The 21,659-nt window shown below is 60.0% G+C and overlaps 1 protein-coding gene across 1 annotated transcript; it reads left to right on the forward strand.

The window, feature by feature from the left end:
- The first annotated feature begins 1,977 nt into the window (after positions 1–1,977).
- UBA1 (ubiquitin like modifier activating enzyme 1) lies at positions 1,978–21,590 on the forward strand. Its single transcript, XM_049793335.1, has 26 exons — positions 1,978–2,068; positions 3,098–3,208; positions 3,943–4,001; positions 4,476–4,644; positions 5,680–5,814; positions 7,190–7,296; positions 7,883–7,973; positions 8,071–8,203; positions 8,902–8,999; positions 9,515–9,661; positions 10,088–10,243; positions 10,348–10,458; positions 11,433–11,513; positions 12,372–12,527; positions 13,252–13,417; positions 14,706–14,902; positions 15,365–15,429; positions 15,653–15,848; positions 16,735–16,809; positions 17,624–17,813; positions 18,238–18,326; positions 18,425–18,517; positions 19,612–19,803; positions 20,512–20,613; positions 20,917–21,017; positions 21,311–21,590. Exons 2-26 carry the CDS (start codon positions 3,098–3,100, stop codon positions 21,444–21,446), a joined length of 3,156 nt encoding a protein of 1,051 aa, XP_049649292.1. The 5' UTR covers positions 1,978–2,068; the 3' UTR covers positions 21,447–21,590.
- The last annotated feature ends 69 nt before the right edge of the window (positions 21,591–21,659 follow it).

The following is a 21,659-nucleotide window of genomic DNA, read 5'->3' on the forward strand; positions in this document are numbered from 1 at the left end:
ACTATAGGATGTCTATGGAGATTCGTAAGGTTTTAGAGCGATCTACAGGGGTCTGTGGGGTACCTGTGGGAGGCCACGGGGGGATCTCAGGGTCTATAGAGCCCGGGTCCCTGACCCCCCACCCATACCCCTCCCCCAGGCTGCAGCAATGGGCCCGGCGTGAGGCCGAGCTCCAAATCCGGGAACGGGAGAGTCGGGGGCTGCCGCTGCTGGACCCCAACTACTATGACCCTGCCCGCCTCGCGCTGCCACCCCCGGAGTGAAACACCCCCCCTCGACACCTGGATCCCCCCTAAGTGCCCCCCCCCCAGGGTCCCATGGGTGCCCCCGTGATCACCTGGGTGCCCCTTCCTGGACTTCTGGGACCCCTTTTTGGGGGGGGGGGGGGGGGCCAGCCAGGACCCCTGAGTCCTTCTTTGGTGGGGGGGGGGGGGCTGGGGGGTACCTGGTCACCTGGGTCCCCTTTTTTGGGGAGGGATCCCCACTGTGGGTCTGTTAATAAAGTGATGGGGGCTCAGTCAGACGCCTGGGTTCTCTTTTTTCTTTGGAGGGGGGGGTGCCTGGACGCCTGGGTCCCCTTTTTTGGGCCGGGGGGGGGCTGGATGCCCGTGTTCCCCTTTTTTTTGAGGGGGGTGCCTGTATGCCCAGGTCCTGGTTTCTTTCGGGGGTGGGGGGTGCCTGGACTCCTGGGTCCCCCCTTTATGGGGGGGGGGGGGGGGGGGAGTGGAACTGGGACACCCAGGGCCCTTTCCCAGCACACCCAGACCACGTCTCCCAGCAGCCCCCGCGGCGCCGTGACGTCATCAGACAGCGACACCATGTGCCCCCACACAACGCTGTGGTCCTAAAGCCCCCCCCCCATTGCTCCCTATAGCCCCCTATAGCCTCCAAGGCCCCTAAGGCCCTCCCCCGACCCCCTGTAGCCTCCACGACCCCCCATAGGCCCCTGTAGCCCCCCATGGCTCTTTATGACCCCCTCGCAGAGCCCCTATAGGACCCCTGTGCCCCTGCTGCCAGCCCCCATAGGGTGCCTGCAGCCCCCGTGTCCCCCCAGCCTCTGTTGAGCCCCTATAGCTTCCCCATAGGCTCCTGTAGCCCCCCCCCCAAGCCCCTATAGGGTCCCCAGAGCCCCGAGGACTCCCCAATAGGCCCCTATAGCCCTCCGATGCTCCCTATCCCCCCCCCCATAGGCTGCTATACCCCCCCCCCCCCGGGCTCCATACATCCCCTATAAGCCCCTATGGCCCCCCGCAGGTCCCCCATAAGCCCCGACCCCTACCCCTGGCTTCCCATAGACCCCTATATACCACTATAGTCCACCATAGGGCCCCATAGCTCCCTATATCCCCCATAAGCTCCCGCAGGCCCCCCGTATCCCCTTATAGCTCCCCCCACCGGCACCTATAGGGCCCCACCATAGCCCCCTATGGCTCCCCAGGTCCCTCCCAAGCCCCTATATGTCCCTATGGGCCCCTCTGTTGCCTAATAGGCCCCCATAGGCTCTGCACAGCCGCCTCACGGCCCCCTGTATCCCCCCCATAGGCCCCTTACAGGCCCCCATAGGTCCTTCAGGCTCCTATGGGGCCTCACGGCCCCCTATAGGCCCCTATATCCATCTCATCGGCCCCTATAGGCCCCCATAAGTCCCTATAGGCCTCCCATAGGCCCCCGTGTCCCCTCCCGGCCGCCGTCGGGTCCGCGCGCGCGGTGCTGTGTCACGAGGCCCCGCCCCCTCCCTCCTCCCGTAGGCGCGGGGCGGGGCGGGGCTTCCACATCCGGGCTCCGGCGGGAGGAAAGGGGGCGTGGTTATCCGGGGCGCGCCCCCCCTCTCCCCAATCACCGCCTCGGCCGAAGCGAGGGGGGAGGGAGGAGGCGGGCGGTGGCGGGAGGTGAGAACCAATAGAAGCGCGCCGGCGAGCGCCGGTAACCAATGGGAAGGGTTGGGGGGCGGGGAAGAGAGTGAGGAGGGAGGGGGCGGCGGGGGGTAGCCGCCGCCGCCGCCATCTTGTCGCGGAGGAGCCGAGCGGAGCGGGCGGGACCCGGCGGCGGGGCCTGGACAGCATCATTGGTGCGGGAGGGGGGGTCCGGGCCTGGAAGGGGGGGGGCCCGGGGGGTGGGGGGCACGGGGAAGGGGTTGGGGGGCTGCGCTTGGAGGGGCTGAGGCCCCCCCCCTCCGGTTAGTGGGAACCCCGCCCCGGTTAGTGGGAACCCCACGTTTGGGCCTGTGAGGAGGCCGGGAGGGGACCCCCCCCCGCCTTGGGGAACCCCGGTAACGGGAACCTGACTCCGGTTAATGGGAACATCCCCATTTGGGGTCCCCGTTAATGGGGACCCGCCCCCCGGGGACCCCGGGTAGTAGGAACCCGGCCCCGGTTAATGGACCCCCGATAATAGGAACACCCCCCCTCCCCCACCCGGGACCCCCAGTAGTGGGAACGTGGCCCCGGTTAATGGAAACCCCCTCCCCCGGTAATGGGATGCCCCCCCAAGGGACTCTTGGTTAATGGGATCCCACTTCCCCTCTGGGGACCCCCGCTAATAGGAACCCGACCCCAGTAATGGGAACCCCTCAATGGGACCCTCGTTAATGGGACAGCCCCCCCCATTCACAGGAACCTCTCTTGTTAATGGGAACCCCTGGCAAATCCCAGTCCCCTGTTAAGATGGGGGGGGGGGGGGCTGTTTTGGGTCCCTTGGCAGGGGTGATGTCACCCAGCGTCCCTTAGTGTCACCCTCTCCATCCCCCAGTGCCACCCAACGTCCCGGGGTGTTACGCTCTCCATCCCCCGGTGCCACCCTGTGTGTCACCCACGGTCCCTCAGTGTCACCCGCTGCCAACCTGTGTCCCCCCCGGCATCACCCACTGCCCCCGGTGTCACCTCATGTCCCCTCCTGATGTCACCGGGTGCCACTGAACGTCACCGTGTGTCCCTCAGTGCCACCCCGTGTGTCACCCACCACCTTCTTGTCACCCCCTGCTATCCCATCCTCCCCAATGTCACCTCAGTATCATCTTGTATCTCTCCTGTTGTTACTCTTATGTGTCACCTGCTGTCACCCCTTGTCCCCAGCTGACCTCTGACCTCTGACCCCGCAGATGTCCAGCTCCCCGCTGTCGAAGAAGCGCCGCGTCTCCGGGTCCGAGCCGCCGACGGGCTCCAGCCGTGCCCCCGCCTCCGCCGTCCCCCCCAGCGTCACCCCTGCCAACGTGAGTGTCACCTCCTGTCACCCGGCTGGGTATTCCTGTCACCTTCTTTGCTTTCGTTGTCACCTCTCTGATGTTCAGAGCCATTTCCGCTAACGTGGGTGGCACCTGGTGTCAACTTGCTGTTACCCAGTGTCCCCCATTTGTCACCTGGGTGTTCCTACGTGTCCTGGGAGTGACATTTGTCTCAGTCCTCGTTGTCACCCCCCGTGCTCTGTTCAGAGCCACCCCCATCAATGGGAGCGTCACCTTGCTGTCACCCGGTGTCACTTGGGTGTCCCTATGTGTCCTGGGGGTGATGTGTGTCCCCTCTCAATCCTTGTTGTCACCCCTGTTCAGGGCCACCCATCAATGGGAGCGTCACCTGGCTGTCACCTCAGTGTCCCTGTTACCCCTGGGTGTCCCTGTCACTTTTTCTGGTCTCGCCGTCACCTCTGTGGTGCTCTGAGCCACCCCCATCAATGGGACTGTCACCCAGTGTCACTTGGCTGTCACCTGGTGTCACCCAGCTGCCATCTGGGTCTCCCCATCACCCCCGGGTGTCCCTGTCACCCCTCCTGGAGGGGTTTGTCACCTTCTTTAGTCTCGTTGTCACCTTTGTGCTGCTCTGAGCTTTCCCTGGGAATGTGGCCGTCACCTGGTGCCACCTTGTTGTCACCTGGGTGTCTCTATGCATCCTGGGGGTGGCACGTGTCCCCGTACCCCGCTGACGCTATTGTCACCCACCCACCCCCCAGGGCATGGCGAAGAACGGAGGCGAGGCCGAGATCGATGAGGGGCTTTACTCCCGCCAGCTGTGAGTATCCAGATGTTGGGGTGCCCCCCCTCCTTGGGGCAGGGGGTGGGACGTTGATGTCCTCTGGGTGCCTGATTCCCCCCCACCCCGAGGATGTCGGGGTGTTCCTATGGGTTTGGGGGGGCTCCATAGGTGCTTAGGGGGGTCCTCATGGATTTGGGGGGCTCTCTGGGTCTCTCCTGGGGTGCTGGGGGCTCCTTTGAGGACTTGGGGGAGGATCTATAGGTTCTTGGGGGGGTCCCTGTGGACTTGGGGGGTTCCATAGGTACTTGGGGAGGTCCATATGAATTTGGGGTGCTCTGTGGAGGTGTTGGGGGCATCGCTATGGATTGGGGGGGGGGGGGGCTTCCCTAGATGCCTGGGTCCCTCCCAGTTATTTTCAGCCATTTTCACAGCCCTGGGGTGACCCTGTGAGACCTTGGGGGACCCCATGAGGATTTGGGGAACCCCCCATGACCACCCTGACCCCCCCAGGTACGTGCTGGGTCATGAGGCGATGAAGCGGATGCAGACGTCCAACGTCCTGGTGTCGGGGCTGCGGGGGCTGGGGGTGGAGGTGGCCAAAAACCTGGTGCTAGGGGGGGTCAAATCCGTCACCCTTCACGACCCCCAACCAGCCGCCTGGCCTGACCTCGCTTCCCAGGTGAGTTAATTCTTTAGGCTTAATTAATTCCTGCTGGTGTTAATTGATCTTTTCTTGAGATTAATTAAAGCTGGTTTTGGGGGGAGGTGGGTGTGTCCATGCCTGAGGTGAGCTAAATGCCCCCCCTGCCCTGCCCCCTGAGGTAATTAATCCAGTCCTTGAGTCATTATCAGGGCTCATCAGAGGAGTTAAATGTCCCCCCTACCTGCGTTAATTAATTAACCTGGGGGGTAATTAGTCTTTACAGGGTCTTGTTCTCTGGGTTGATTGGGTTGCCCAGGGGAGCTAAATGCCCCCCACGCCCACCCCCCCCGTGGTGTATTTAATCCGTGTTTGGGGTTATTATTGGGGTTGACTGCAATACTTAAGAAAGTTAAATGTCACGTATGCGGGATAGTTAATTAATATTGGGGATGATAAGTTAATTTGGGGGGTAATTAATCACTATGGAGGGGTTGTGGGGGGGGTGATTGGGTTGCTGAGGGAAGCTGAATTACCCCAGGGTAATTAATTCACCCCTGGGGTTGTTACCCAGCCTCATCAGGGGGGTTAAATATTATTCAGGGGGTAATTAATTAACTTGGGGAGTAAGCAATTAACCTGAGAAGTAATTAGTTCTTATGGGGGGTGGTTGTGTGGGGTGATTTTGTTGCCTAGGGAAGCTGAATTTCCCCCCCCCCAGGGTAATTAATTCATCCCTGAAGTTGTTATCAGGTCTCATTAGGGGAGTTAAATGTCTTGCATGGGGTAATTAATTAACCTGGCAGGGAATTAATTAACAGGAGGAGTAATTAGTCCTTATGAGGGGCTGTTGTGGGGGGTGGTTGGGTTTGTCAGGGGAGATAAGTGCCCCCGTAGGGGCAATTAATTTGCTGGGGGCAGTAAATATCTCCCCATGTATTCCTGGAGAGGGTGGGGCAGCCTTCCATGGGTGCTGGGGAGTGTCTGGGGGGGGGTGTTGTTGGGTGCCAGGCCCCCCCAGCAACCCCCCACCCCTTTTTTATTCTGTCACACCCCCACCACCACCCCCTCAAGTTCTACCTGCGGGAGGAAGACGTGGGGCAGAACCGGGCGGAAGCAACGCTGCCCAGATTAGCCGAGCTCAATGCCTATGTGGCCGTCACCAGCACCCGCCAACCCCTCAGCCAGGAGCTTCTAGCACCCTTCCAGGTACACTCGTGGCTGCCTGTACCCTGCCCATGGCTGCCTGTACCTCCTGCATCTGCCTGCGTCTCTTACATCTACCTGTAGCCTGTCTGTGCCCCCTTTTCTTCCCCAAAATGAACTCTGGGGCCGTTGATTTGGGTGTCTGACTGTTCTTCACGTGGCTGACTGTAATCTCTGTGACCGGTTGTACTCCTAAAAGCCGCCTGTACCCCTCTCTGGGGACAGTTGTGTCCCCTGGGACAGCGGTGGCCTCCCCACAACCATCCTTGGGGCTGTTTGTGTCCTACCGTCTGGTTGTGCATCCAACTGTACTTCTTAGCATCTCCTCGTGTCTCTGTGGCCACCTGTACCCACCCAGGATGCCCCGTACCCCCTAATTTCTGGCTCTCACGCTCTCCACGTGCCCTTACACGTGCGTCTGTCCATTCGCCGGCCTAGTTGTGTGTCTGACTGTACTTCTTTGGGCCTGCGTGTGTCTCTGTGGCTGCCCGTACCCACCCAGGATTGCTTGTACCTGCTCAGGACCACCTGTACCCACCTAGGATGGGCTGTATCCCCTATTTTCTTCCTTAAGTGGTTCCTCGTGTCTCTGTGGCCGCTTACACCCACTCAGGACCCCCAGTACCCCCCAGTTCCTGGGTCAGATGGTCTCCGCATGCCATTATGCATTTGACTGTCCATGCGTCAGGCTGTGGGTCTGACTGTACCCCTCTGTGGCTGCTTGGGTCTCCGTGGCCACCTGTACCCACCTAGGACCCCCTGTACCCCTCAGTTCCTGGGTCAGGTGGTCCCTGTGTGCCATTATGTATGCAACTGTTTATCTGCGTGTCAGGTTGTGTGTCTGACTGTACTTCTTCATGGCGTTTTGTGTCTCTCTGGTAGCCTATACCTACTCAGGATCCCCTACACTCCTCATTTTCTGGGTCTTGACAGTCTCCGCATGCAGTTCTTTGTCCGTCTGTTCGCCTAATTGTGTGTCCACCTGTGTTTCGTGGCTGCTTGTGTCTCTGTGGTTGCCTGTACCTGCTCAGGACCACCCATACCCCCCATTTTCTGGGTCTGACAGTCTCCACGTGCCTTTACTTGTTTGTCCGTCTTGTTGTGTGTCTGTACCTCCCCAGGACCCCCCGTACCCCCTGTTTTCTGGGTCTGAGCATCTCCCTGTGCCATTTGACGTCTGTCCATCCGTCTGCCTGGTTGTGCGTCCACCTGTACCTCTCTGTGGCTCCTTGTCTCTCCGTGGCTGCCTGTACTTCTCAAACCGTCCCCAGGGGGGTTATTAACCCCCCCATGGCCTCCTGTCCATCCATCCCCTTCTCCGTCCACCCGTCCCCTGCCCTAGGTGACAGATGGACGAACAGACATGGTCTTTCTATAGGTGGTGGTGTTGACCAACTCCTCGTTGGAGGAACAACTGTGGGTCGGGGACTTTTGCCACAGCCATGGGATCAAGCTGGTGGTGGCCGACACCCGCGGGCTTTTCGGGTGAGCTGGATGCCTGGGGTTCCTTCTATAGGGTCTCTGGGGCGTCTGGGGTTCCTTCTATAGGGTCTCTGGGGCACCTGGGTCCCTTCTGTAGGGTCTCCCGGATGCCTGGGTCCTTTCCGTAGGGTCTCCCAAGTGGCTGGGTCCCGTTTAGGGGGTCTCCCAGCTAGCTGGGTCCCATTTAGGGGGTCTCCCAGGTGGCTGGGTTCTGTTTAGGGGGTCTCACAGATGCTTGGGTCCTTTCTATAGGGTCTCCCGGGTGCGTGGGTCCCTTCTGTGGCATCTCCTGGGTGTGTAGGTCCCTTCTGTGGCATCTCCCGGGTGCCTGGGTCCGTTCTGTAGGGTCTTGTGGATGCTTGAGTATTTTCTATAGGATTTTCCGGGCAGCTGAGTCCCATTTAGGGGGTCTGCTGGATGCTTGGGCCCCTTCTGTAGGGTCTGCTGGGCACGTGGGCCTTTTCTATAGGGTCTCCTGGACCTCTGGGTCCCTTTTGGGAGGTGCCCTGGATGCCTGGGACCCTTTTGGGGGTCTGGGACACCTGGGTCCCCTGGCTGAGACCATTTCCCCCCCCCCCCCCCATTTTAGGCAGCTTTTTTGTGATTTTGGGGATGACATGGTGGTGACGGACACCAACGGGGAACAACCTCTCAGTGCTATGGTTTCCATGGTGACTAAGGTACTGGACGCTTGGGTCACTTGGGGTGGGGGTAGGGTGTCTCCCGGACGCCTGGGTCCCCTCAGCACCATGTCTCTCCCCTCCTCTCCTCACCCAGGGGTGCCCAGGCGAGGTGACATGCCTGGATGAGGCTCGTCACGGCTTCGAGACGGGCGATTTCGTCACCTTCACCGAGGTGGAGGGTATGGAGGAGCTGAACAGCTGCGGTCCCGTCGAAATCCGCGTCCTCGGTGAGCCCAGACAGCTGGGTGCTCTTAGGGTGGGGGGGTCTCCTGGACACCTGGGTCCTTTTTTAGGGGTTTGCTGGATACCTGGGTCCCTTTTTAAGGGTCTCCTGGCTCCTTAGGTCCCTTTTTAGGGGTTTCCAGAGTGTCTGGGTCCCTTTTTAGGGGTCTCCTGGATGCCTGAGTCCCTTGCAGGGAGCACCCTGGACACCAGGGTCCCTTGTGGGGAGGACCCCGGCCGTCTGGGTCATTTTTGGGGGATGCCCCAAATGTCTGCGTCCCCTTTGCAGGTGTCCTGGCCGCCTAGGTCTCTTTTTAGGGGTCTGCAGCCACCTAGGTCCCTTGTGGGGAGCACCCTGGATGCCTGGGTCCCTTTTTAGGGGTGCCCCGGATGCCTGTGTCCCCTTTGCAGGTCTCCCAGCCACCTAGGTCCCTTTTTAGGGGTCTCCTAGCTGCCTGGGTCCCTTCTGGGGAGCATCCCGGATGCCTTGGTCCTTTTTTAGGGGGTGCCCTGAATTCCTGGGTCCCCTTTGCGGGTCTCCTGGATGTCTGGGTGCCTTTTTAGGGGTCTCCTGGCCGCTTGGGTCCCTTGCGGGAAGCACCCCAGCCGCCTGGGTCCCTTCTGGGGAGCACCCCGGGTGCCTGGGTCCCCTTTGCGGGTCTCCTGGCCGCCCGGGTCTCTGGGTGACAGCCCCACCCCCCAGGGCCGTACACCTTCAGCATCGGGGACACCAGCGGTTTCGGGGACTACGTGAGGGGGGGGATCGTCACCCAAGTCAAGATGCCCAAGCATATCCGCTTCGTGAGTGGCACTGGGAGCACTGGGAGAGGATTGGGAGGGAGCGAGGGGTGCTGGGAGGGAACTGGCAGGCACTGGGGTGGACTGGGGGCAGGTTGGAAGGGGACTGGGGGACACTGAGAGGGACTGGGGGTAAATTAGGAGGCACTGGGAAGTACTGGGGGTTGGTGAGAGGTCATCAGGGGCCACTGGGAGATACTGGGGGGAATGGGAGGGGTTTGGGAGGGAAGTGGGGGGGACTGGAAGGTACATGGGGGTTGTGGAAGGTCATCGGGGGGCACTGGAAGGGGTTTGGGGATACTGGGAGGGGACTGGGGTATACTGGGAGGGATTTGGGAGCACTGGGAGGTACTGGAGGGTGATGGGAGGTCATTAGGGGGCACTGAGAAGGGATTGGGCGACACTGGGAGATACCGGGGGGACTGGGAGGGGTTTAGGAGGGAACTGGGAGGGACTGGGGTGTCACTGGAGTATACTGGCAGGCACTGGGTGCTCACCTGTCCCCTCTCCGTCCCCAGAAGCGGCTGCGGGAGGCACTGGTGGAGCCGGAGATGATGATCACCGACTTTGGGAAGGCCGAGAGACCTCCCATCATGCACTGGGGCTGGCAGGCCCTGCACCGCTTCATACGCCAACATGGCCACCCGCCTCGTCCACGCCACCAGGTGGGAACATCGGGGACTTTAGGGACATCGAGGGGGCTTGGGGACATGGGGAACATTGAGGGCGTTGGGGACAATGGAGGCCACTAAGTTCTTGCACCAACATGGCCGCCTACCATGGCCCCGCCACCGGTTGGGGGTAGTGGGCATGTTAGGGGTGTTGAGGACATGGAAGCCACCAGGTCCTGCAACAACATGGTCGCCTACCATGGCCTCACCACCACCTGGGGACGTTGGGGACATGGAGGCCGTCAGGGGTGTTGGGGACATGGGGAGTCTTGAGGACATTGGGAGACATTGGAGATGTTGGGGACGTTGGGGACACCATGGGGAACATTGAGGCCACGGAGAGCACCAACACGTCACCATCACGACTTGTGGCCCCGCCTTTCTCCCCGGGTGCTCCCAACACTGTGTGTCCCCATCCAGGGTGATGCTGCGGAGGTGGTGGCCTTGACCCGGGAGGTGGCCCCGGGGGCGGAGCTTGACGAGGAACTGCTGCGGGAACTGGCCTTCCAAGCCACCGGTGATTTGGCGCCCGTCAACGCCTTCATCGGGGGACTGGCGGCCCAGGAGGTCATGAAGGTACCGCCCACTTGGGATCCCACCCTGGACACTTGGGTCCCCACCCAGGACACCTGGGTCCCCTCCCCAGATGTTTGGGTCCTCTAACGAGGACCGTGACGCAGGCGGTGTCGGGGAAGTTCACGCCCATCACCCAATGGCTCTACTTTGACGCGTTGGAGTGTCTTCCTGAAGAGAATAAGGAGACGGTTCTTACAGAGGAGCAGTGTCGCCCGGTGAGCACCCATGGGTGGGGGCGGCCTGCTGGCGGTGGGCATCGGTCAGAGGAGGTACCCGTGGGTGGTGTCTCCTTGGGGTGGGCATTGGTTGTAGGACGTTTGCTGGAGGACATTCATTGGTCAGGCACATTCTTGATGTCATCCATGGGTTGCCTGTTTTCTTGAAGTCAGCCATGGGTTGGCCACCATCTCAGGGACACCCATGGGTGGGCATCTGCTTGGGGTGGGTTCTGGCCGAGAGGCACCCATGGGTGGGCTTCTCCTTGGGGTGAGCGTTGGTCGTTGGGGCAGGCATGGGGGGGGATTTGCTGGAAGACACTCATGGGTTGGTTGTCGTCTTGATGTCAGCCATGGGTTGACCACCTTCTTGTGGACACCCGTGGGTGGGCATCTCCTTGTAGTTGGTAGGAGCTAGGGGGCACCCATGGGTGGCCTCTCCTTGGGGTTGGCATCTGCTTGAGAGCACCCATAGCTGGCTGCCTTATTGGGGGATGCCCATGGGTGGACACCTTCTTGAGGACACCCATGGGTGGTCATGCTCCTTGGGGACATACTCTTAGGGTACGCCCATGGATGGGCATCTCCTTGGGGTGGGCATTGGTCATAGGGCACCTCTGGGTTGGCTATGTTCTTGGCGACACCCACGCGTGGGTGCTTTCTTGGGGTGGGCGTCACCCATGGGTGGCCTCTCGTTAGGGTGGACATTGGCCATGGGACACCCATGGCTGGCCCCTCCTTGGGTTTGGCATCTGCTTGAGGACACCCATGGATGGGCATCTCAGTGGGGTTGGCATTGACTGCTGAGCACCCGTGGGCAAGCGTTTCCTTGAGGAACCCATTGATTGGCCACCTTCTTGGGGCCACCCATGGGTGGGTGTCACCCACGGGACACCCGTGGGTGGCTTTGTGGTCCCCGGTGGTGTCCCCGTGATGGGGTGACACGTCCAGATGACACGTCGGGTTGTCCCCAGCGCAACAGCCGCTACGACGGGCAGATTGCGGTGTTCGGAGCGGAGCTGCAGGCCAAGCTGGGTGCCCAGAAGTACTTCGTGGTCAGTGTCCCTGACTGTCCCCAAATGTCCCCAACTTTCCCCTTGTGTCCTCCAAGTGTCCCCTCGTGGCTGTTGAGTGTCCTCTTCTCCCATTTGCATGTTCCCAAGCCTCTATGGCCACCTCAGGCTACGTCCTCAAGTGTCCCCTCCCTGTCCCCAAGTGTCTATCGAGTGTCCCTACGTATCTTCATGAGTCTCCTGAGTCTCCCTGTGTGTCCCTGTGGGTTCTCCACGTGTCGCTTCCCTGTCTCCAGGTGTTCTTAAGTCTTCTCACAGGTCTCCTAAATGTCCCTGCATGTCCCCAAGAGTCCTCCACGTGTCCCCAGAGTGTCCCCAAATGTCCCCTCATGTTGTTATGGAACTGCCAAGTGTCCTCGTCTCCCATCCACGTGCCCCCAGGCCTCCTTAGCCACCTTGGGCTGCATCCCGGAGTGTCGCCTCCCTGTCCCCAAGTCCATCAAGTGTCCCCAAGTGTCCTCGTGTCTCCTGAGTGTCCCTACGGGTCCTCCAAGTGTCCCCATCTGTCCTTAATTGTCCCCACACATCCCTCAAGTGTCCCCATGGGTCTCCTGAGTGTCCCTTCATGTCCCCATGTACTGCCACATGTCCTTCACGTGTCTCCAAGTGTTCTCACAGGTCTCCTGAGCGTCCCCCCGTGTCCCCACGGGTCCTCAGAGTGTCCCCATCTCACTCCAAGTGTCCCCAAGTGTCCTCATGCATCCCTGAGCGTCCCCAACTGTCCCCTCATCCCCACCCCTTTCCCATCCCCTTGTCCTCAACCCCTGCGGGGCCACCTCGGGCTGCGTCCCCTAGTGTCCCCAGGTGTCCCCACATGTCCCCACGTGTCCCTGGGCGCAGGTGGGGGCCGGGGCCATCGGCTGCGAGCTGCTGAAGAACTTTGCAATGGTGGGACTGGGCTGTGGCCCTGAGGGTTGCATCACTGTCACCGACATGGACACCATCGAAAAGTCCAACCTCAACCGTCAGTTCCTCTTCCGGCCCTGGGATGTCACGGTGAGGGGTGGGATCAAAGGGCAAGGAACATATGGGAGATAAGTGGGTGGAGCCTTGAGGGGCAGGGTTTCAGAGGGCGGGGTCTACTGGGTAGGAACCACCATGGAGGTGGCCAATGTTGAGTTGACCGCTGTCAACTATCAGGCCTCGTTGATACATTGTGAGTGGGAGGGACCTAAATGGGTGGGGCTAAAGGGGGAGGAGCTTGTGGAGGTGTGGAATGAGTGGGTGGAGCCTCAAGGGGTGGAGGCTCAGGGGGTAGAGTCCCCGGGTTGGAAAATAGGTCTAGGATTAGTCAATGTTGAGTTGGCCAAGACCAATGGTCAAGTCATCTGAAGGTGGCACAGTAAGTGGGAGGGGCCGAAATGGGTGGAGCTTAAGGAGGAGAAGTCTAGGCAGAGCCTTGAGGGCGGGGTCTCAGGGCGTGGAACCACCATCAAGGTGCTGCCATTAAGTTGACCAACAACAGCCAAGTTGCCTTGACATTTGATTGGATTGGGAGAGGCACAAAGGGGTGGGGCTTAAGGGGAAGAGTTTATGAAGTAGAGGGTGAGTGGGTGGAGTCAAGGGGCGGAGTCTATGGGGGAACCACCATCAAGATGCTGTCATTGAGTTGGCCAACGTCAACGGTCAAGTCACTTTGACGTTTTGTGGGATTGGGAGAGGCACAAAGGCGTGGGGCTTGAAGGGGTGGGGCCTTAAGGGGCGTGGCTTCTCCCCACAGAAACTGAAGTCGGAACGGGCGGCAGCAGCGGTGCGGGAGATGAACCCGGCGCTGCGAGTCAGCAGCCGCCCTGACCGCGTCGGCCCCGACACCGAGCGTGTCTACGATGACGACTTCTTCGAGGCCCTGGATGGCGTCGCCAATGCCCTGGACAACGTTGATGCCCGTGAGCACCCGTGGGGTCCTCAGGGTGCTATGGGGGGTCCTCGGGGTGCTAGGGAAGTCCTCAAGGTGCTGGAGGGGGTTCTTGTGATGTTATAGGGCATCATTTGGGTTCTGGGGGGGGGCTTGGGGGTCTATAGAGGTTCTTTAGGGTGATTTCAGATCTTCTTGGGGTGCTATAGGGATGTTTTGGGTGCTTTAGAGGGGTCTTTGGGTGCTGTAGGTCATCATTTGGGTGCTCTGGGGGGATTGGGGTGCTACAGAGGGTCTTCAGTGTTGTGTGGGATGATTTTGTGGGTGCTATAAGGGGGGTTTTGGGTGCTCTGAGGGGTTTTTGGGTGTTACAGGTGGTCTTCAGGATACTGTGGGGGGTTCTTGAGGTGTTATAGGGCATTTGGGTGCCCTGGGAGTTTTGGGGGTGCTGTAGGGGATCTTCAGGATGCTATACGGGGTCCTTGGCGTGCATCTAGAGCATCATTTGGGTGCTTCAGGGGGCTTTGGGGGCTATAGGGGGTCTTCAGGGTGGTGTGCGATGTTCTTGGGGTGCTGTAGGAGGTCTTTTGGGGTGCTATAGGGGTTTTTTGGGTGCTCGGGGGGGGTAGGGTGTTATAGGGCGTCTTTGGGGTGCTGGGGGTGGTCCTTGGGGTGTTATACAGCTTCATTTAGGTTGTTTGGGGGGGGCGTGGGAGTTGGGGGCTATAGAGGATCTTTAGGGTGCTGTAGGATGATCTTGGGGTGCTGTATAGAGTTTTCTGGGTATTAGGTACTATAGAGGCTCTTCAGGTACTATAGGGATTTCAGGCAGGCTATAGGTATTTTCAGGGATGCCTCTGAGGATGCTGTAGGGACCCCCAGGAGTGCAATAGGCCTGCCTAGAGATGCTATAGGGATGCTGTAGAAATCTTAGCAATCCTATAGGAACTCTAGCAATGTTTTAAGCATCTTTTAGAGCAGCTATAAGGATGTCATAAATACCCCCAAAAATGCTATAGGGACTCCTAGGGTTGCTATAAGGGCCTCAGACAGGGTATAGGCACCTTCAGGGTTCTACCAGAGCATTGTAGGTATATCCAGAAACACTTAAGTACCCACGAGAATACTATACAGACTGGCAGGTGCGCTACAGGAATCTCAGGAACACTATAGAGATCCCAAGTATACTACAAGGGTTCCTGGGAGTGCCATAGGCACCTCAGAGTGCCCCAAAACCCCCCTCCAGGACCACCCCCTGGGGCCTGGGCAACCTATAGACACTGGGGCACCTTCTAGACACTGGGCTTATTCCACTATAGGGCTCTATATGGACCGGCGCTGCGTCTATTACCGAAAGCCACTGCTGGAGTCGGGGACACTGGGGACGAAGGGGAATGTGCAGGTGGTGATCCCTTTCCTGAGCGAATCCTACAGCTCCAGCCAGGACCCCCCCGAAAAGGCCATCCCCATCTGCACCCTCAAGAACTTCCCTAACGCCATCGAGCACACCCTCCAGGTACCCCTATAGGGGCTTTGCACGCCTGGCTCCCTTCTATAGGGGACCCTGGATGTTTGGGTTCCTTCTATAGGGTGTTCTGGGCACTTAGGTTCTTTGGATGGGGTGGTTTAGATTCCTTGGTCCTTTCTCTAGCGTGTCTTGGACACCTGGGTTCTTTCTATAGGGGGTTCGGGGCACCTGGGTCCCTTCTATAGGGGGTCTGGATGCCAGTGTCCCTACTATAGGTTGCTCCAGACATCCGGGTCCTCGCCGAGGGAGGTCCTGCATGTTTGGGTCCCTTCTATAGGGTGTCCTGGACACCTATGTCCTTTCATATGGGGTGTTTTAGATGCCTGGATCCTTGTGTAGGGTGCCCTGGATGCCTGGGTCCCTTCTATAGGGTGTCCCAGACGCCTGGGTCCCTTCTATAGGGTGTCCCAGACACCTGGGTCCCCCCAGCTGACAGCCCTTTCTCCACAGTGGGCGCGTGACGAGTTCGAGGGTCTCTTCAAGCAGCCGGCGGAGAACGTCAACCAGTACCTGACGTGGGTGTCAGGGGAGGGGCCGAGGGGGGAGGAAGGAGGGGTGGGGGGCACCCAACAACCCCCCTGCATCCCCCCAGCATGGCACCCACCCTGCGTGGCACCCGTATAACCCCTCCTGCTTTACATCCCGTGCCTCACCCCCACGCTAACTTCCTCCCCCACCGCTTCCCTGCATTGCTCACCCCCCCCCCCCGCCATCCTCACCCTTCCCCTACCTCCGCAGGGACCCTAAATTCGTGGAGCGCACCCTGCGCCTGGCGGGCACCCAACCGCTGGAGGTACTGGAAGCGGTGCAGCGCAGTTTGGTGAGCGAGCGGCCTCGGGCTTGGCCCGACTGCGTGGCTTGGGCCTGTCGCCATTGGCACCGTCAGTACAGCAACAACATCCGTCAGCTCCTCCACAACTTCCCCCCAGGCCAGGTGGGTGACGCTGGGGCGGGGGGCCAGGGTGGATTGGGTCCCTTGGGGTGCTTTAGGACCCCTTGGGATGGATCGGGTCCCTTGGGGTGCATTGGGACCTGTGGGGGCTGGATCGGGCCCCTGGGGGAGGGGGGGGTGTGGATTGGGCCCCTTGGGGTGCTTTAGGGTCCCTTGGGGTGGATCAGGCCCCTTGGGGTGCATTGGGACCCCTGGGGAGGGGGGAGGTGGATCAGGCCCCTGGGGGGTGGATCAGGCGGGGCAGGGGATAACTCCCTCGTTAACCCTCATTACCCTAATTGACCCTTTCATACCCCTTTAATTATCCCCCTAGTTGCCCCATTAATATATAAATGTATGTTGATTACTTTCATTAACACCTAATTGCCCCATTAACTATTAATTTCTTGTTAATTACCCATTATTTCCTAACTGCCCTGTTAATTGCTCTCATTAACCCTTAATTGCCCCTTAATCACCCCGCTAACCCCTAATTGCGCCATTAATTTCATTTACCTTTCATTATCCTCTTTGATCCCTAATTGTTTATTAATTATCACATTAACCCTTAAGGGCTCTGTAATTGCCTTCATTAACCTTTAGTTTCCTCTTAATTCCTCCGCTAACCTTTAATTGATTAGATTACACCTTACTTGCCTTTTAATTATTGCTATTAACCCATAATTACTCCTTTTATTGTTCTCATCAACCCTTAATTGCCCCTTAATAGCTTCCATTAGCCCCTAATTGCCTTGATGACCCTGTCCTGCCCCCTTAATTACCCCCAGTAACCCTTTCCCTACCCCTAATTACGCTCATTAACTCCTAATGACCTTAACGCCTTCTCGCCCCCTAATGACCTCGTTAATGCCTCTCTCCTCCCCTGCAGAAGACGAACTCCGGGACCCTCTTCTGGTCGGGGCCCAAGCGCTGCCCCCACCCCCTCGTCTTCGACCCTGACAATGTGAGTAGGGCGACGGGTGGGGCCTCCGGGGGAGTGCTGTCACCCGTGGGTCGTCGTTGGGTGCCAACCATCGCTCTTGGGCGCCATCGGTCATTGTTGGGTGGTGGGCATCACCCTTGGGTGCCATCGGTCATTGTTGTGTGCCACCATCACCGTTGCTTGGTGACCATCGCCCTTGGGTGCCACCATCACCGTTGCTTGGTGGCTATTGCCCTTGGGTGCCATTCCATCACCCTTGGGTGCCACCCTCACCCGTGGGTGCTGTCCCACCACCCTTAGGTGGCGCCTATCACCATTGGGTGATGGACATTACCCTTTGGTACCATCAGTCATCATTGCGTGCCATCCCATCACCTTTGGGTACTGCCACCACCCTTGGGTGCCATCCTACCACCCTTGGGTGCCATCGCATCACCCTTGGGTGCTGCCCTTCACCCTTGGACGTCGTCCCATCACGTTTGGTTGCCATCCAGTCAGCTTTGGGTGGCGGTCTTCACCGTTGAACATCCTTTTATCCTTCTTGGGTGCCATCCATCACCCTTGGGTGCCCTCCAATGACTCTTGAGTGGCGTCCTTCACAATTGAGCATCCTTCTATCCCCCTTGGGTGCCGTTTGTCACCCTTGGGTGGTGTCCCATCCCCCTTGAGTGCCATCCTGTCACCCTTGGGTGCTTTCATCACCCTTGGGTGGCACCCAACACCCTTAAACATCCTTTTATCACCCTTTCCTGATGTCCCTCCCCCTCTGGGTGTCATCGTTCTCCCCCTTGACACCCATGGGTGCCCCTTGACACCCATGGGTGCCCCTCTCCAGCCCCTCCACCTTGACTACGTGATGGCGGCGGCCAACCTCTTCGCCCAGAGCTACGGCATCGGGGGCTCGCGGGACCGGGGGGCGGTGGCCGAGCTCCTGCGTCACGTCCGCGTCCCCCCCTTCGCCCCCAAAGCCGGCGTCCGCATCCATGTCTCTGACCAGGAGCTGCAAAGCGCCACTGCCGCCCTCGGTATGGGTGCTGGGGGTGGGGGGGGAGCACCCATGGGTGCTGGGGGGGCATCTATGGGGGGTGGTGGGGGTGGTTAGGTAGAGGGTTGGGGCATTTCTGGGGATTGAGGTACTTGGATGGTGTGGAGAGATGGGTTAGGTGTGGGGTAGGGGCAGCCATGGGTGCTGGGGGGATGAAGGGGTGGGGTACAGGCACCCGTGGGTGCTGGGGGGCATCTGGGGGGTGTGGTGGGCTTGGTTGGGTAGAGGGTTGAGGCACCCATGGGGGCTGGTGGCACTTAAAGTGTATGGAAGAACATGTTGGCTATAGTGTAAGGGCACTCATGGGTGCTGGGGGGATGGAGGTACAGGCACCCATGGGTGCTGGGGGTCCCACGGGGCTCCTGTGGGTGCCGGGGGTCCCATGGGTGCCCCCCCACCCACAGATGATGGGCGCCTGGAGGAGCTGAAGGCGTCGCTGCCCAGCCCCGAGGAGCTGCCTGGCTTCCGCATGTTCCCCATCGACTTCGAGAAGGTGGGTGCTGCCCCCTCCCCCCAGCACCTATGGGTGCCCCCCACCCATGGGTGCTCACCCCCACCTACGGGTGCCCCCCCCCCCCCCCGCCCCCCCAGGACGATGACACCAACTTCCACATGGATTTCATCGTCGCCGCTTCCAACCTGCGAGCGGAAAACTACGACATCCCCCCGGCCGACCGCCACAAGGTGGGTGCTGGGGGATGTTGTGGGGGTCCTATGTGTGCTGGGGGCATCTTATGAGGTGTTACTGGGGTTCTTACGGGGTGTTACGGGTGCTGCTGTGAGTTTATGGGTGCTGGGGGGGTCCCATGGGTGCTCTGGGGCATTATTGGGGTTCTTACGGGGTGTTATGGGTGCTGCGGGTGAGCTGGGGGTGCTGGGGGTGGTCCCACGGGTGCTGGGGGGGGTTACTGGGTTTCTTATGGGGTGTTATGGGTGCTGGGGGAGGGGTCCTGGGGGGGTCCCATGGGTGCTATAGGGTCTGCAGAGTGCATATAAAGCGTGTGCTGTGCCGAGCACAGAAGCTCTATGGGTGCATGTAGGGCCTATATAGTGGTCTATAGGGCACGTATAGGGGATGTATAAACACTGTGGGATCTACAAAACATATAAGGGCCATAAGTGTTCAGGGTCTCTATAGCGTCTGCCAGGAGCATGGAATACGTACATACAAGGGCTATAGATTATCTATAGAATCTAGGAGTACATATAGGGTCTGTAAAGGGTCTATGGAGTACATGTGGGGTCTATAGACTACGTACAGGGCGTGTGCAGGGTCTGCAGAGTACGTACGGGCTATGTAGCATAGCTGTAGAATATATATATATAAATAAAGCAGGGATGAATCATATAGAGTAGCGATACAGCAGGGATGCGTGTAGATTTATACGTATAGGTACACGTGGAATTTTATAGTCTGTAACGTACATAAGCTCTGCAGATATATGGGGTCTGTATAGAGTCAATACCATACACACAGAGTGCGTAGGATGTGTAGAGGTGGTGTGGGTTGGGTATGGGGGCTGCAGGGCACATATGGGGCTCTAAGGCACATACAGGGGGTTGTGGGGCACATACGGGCCTGTTGGTTATATAGGTGCCTATAGACCCTACATATAGAACCCATAGAGAGTTCAAGCGTTGCACCCCCAGGATCTATAACCCCTCCGTGGGGAGATCCAGGGCCCGGGGCGGGGCGTCAGCTGGACCTGGGGAGGAGGGGGTGGCCAGCGGTGCCCCCCCGCCCCCGCGGTCCCTATAGGTAATTCCATATGGGGCAGAGCAAACTGATCGCGGGGAAGATCATCCCGGCCATCGCCACCACGACGGCGGCGGTGGTGGGCCTGGCCTGCCTCGAGCTCTACAAGCTGGTGCAAGGTCACCGCCGGTTGGCTTCCTACAAGAACGCCTTCCTCAACCTGGCCCTGCCCTTCGTCGGCTTCTCTGAACCCCTTGCCTGCCCCCGTAATAAGGTAAGGGGGCTGCCCCATAGCGCCGGCGCGGACCCTATAGATGTCCCGGGGGAACCACGTAGACCTGGTGGCAACCGGGTGCTGCCCGAAGTGGGTTGGGGTCGAGTTGGAGATGACTTCTAGAGGTGGTCTGGGGTCTTGGGGTGCTGCTTCATAGCTCCTTGACCCATAGAACCCATAGCGTGGTGGTAGACCCTATAGATGTCTTGCGGGAAGCCCGCAGACCTGGTGGCAACCGGGTGCTGCCCAAAGGCGGTTGCGGTTGAGTTCTAGAAGTGGTTTGGGGTCTTGGTGGGGTCGGGGTGCTGCCCCACGGTTCCCTGACCCATAGAACCCAACCCTGTAGCGTGGTGGTAGATTCTGTAGGTGCCCCATAAGTCAAGGTGTCAGCTGGGTGCTGCCCTAAGTGGGATTTGTTGGGTTGGGGTTGGGATCTTGGGTAGGGATTGGGTTGGGGTTGACTTCTGGAGGTGGTTTGGGGTCTTGGGGTGCTGCCCCACGGCTCCCTGACCTATAGAACCCAGCCCCATAGCATGATGGTGGACCCTATAGGTGCCCCAAGTCACCCTATGGTGCTAGTGACCCCTTCTGGTGCCCCAATTGCCCCACCATGGGTCCCAAGTCCCCCACCATGGTTCTGTCCCCATGCGTCCCACCCCCCCGCCATGGGTCTGAGCACCCCCCGCCGTGGGTTTGCCCCCCTCCCAGTACTACGAGGTGGAGTGGACGCTGTGGGACCGGTTTGAGGTGCAGGGGCTGCAACCCGACGGGCAGGAGATGACCCTGCGCCAGTTCCTCGCCTACTTCAAGGTACTGAGAGTACTGGGGGAGACTGGGAGGGGGCAGAATGGGGAGGCTGGGGGGGTACTTGGGGGTCTGGGGGGCACTTGAGCCCCACCCAATGTCCCCGTGTGCTCCCTATGTCACCCAAAAGGGACCCCAACTCAAGAGGGGACACCCAAGAGGGAAGGTGGGGAGTTGTGTCCGCCATAGTGGCTGGCACCCCCCAAGACCGTGGGGTGCTGTGGGTCGCTGTGGGGCATCCACGGGTCCCCTGCGCCCCACCCGACGTCCCTACGTATGTGTGTCCCCCCCCCAACCTTGTCCCTTCAGAAGGAGCACCGGCTGGAGATCACGATGCTGTCGCAGGGCGTCTCCATGCTCTACTCCTTCTTCATGCCGGCCGCCAAGCTGCGCGAGCGTCACGACCAACCGTAGGGCCTTGAGGGTGGGGGGGTGGTACCTGGGGGGGGTACCTGGGGGTCAGAGCGGCATCCCGTGGGTGGGGGACAGGGTCCCGTGGGTGAAGGACACGTCCCGTGGGTGGGGGACGGGTGTTGGCCATGACCCCATCCCTGTAGGGTGACAGTCTCCGTGGTTGATGCCACCCCCCACACCCGGAGGGTGACAGTCTCCCATGGCGGAAGCCACCGGAGGGGGTGGGGGGAGGGGGCTGACGTCCTCCCCGGGTGCCACCCACCGGTGACGCCGCGTCCTCCCTCCTCAGGATGACGGAGATCGTGGCGCGGGTCTCCAAGAAGAAGGTCGGCCGCCACGTCAAGGCCCTCGTCTTCGAGCTCTGCTGCAACGACGACACCGACGCCGACATCGAGGTGCCCTACGTGCGCTACACCATCCGCTAGCCCCGCCCACGGGGGGTGGAGTCATGCCTGGCCACACCCTGTCCTACCCGGCCACGCCCTTTGCCCATCTGGCCACGCCCCTCCCCTTCTGTCGAGCCCTGTCCTGGTCCCCTCCCCCTTTCCTCTAGTTGTTGTTGTGTCTTGGCCCCGCCCCCGAGTTGGGGGTGGGGGGGCTGGGGGGGCGGGGCGTGGGGGGGCTCCGCCTAATAAATA

This window comes from Accipiter gentilis, chromosome 38 (assembly GCF_929443795.1).
Source record: "Accipiter gentilis chromosome 38, bAccGen1.1, whole genome shotgun sequence".
Classification (NCBI taxonomy): domain Eukaryota; kingdom Metazoa; phylum Chordata; class Aves; order Accipitriformes; family Accipitridae; genus Astur; species Astur gentilis.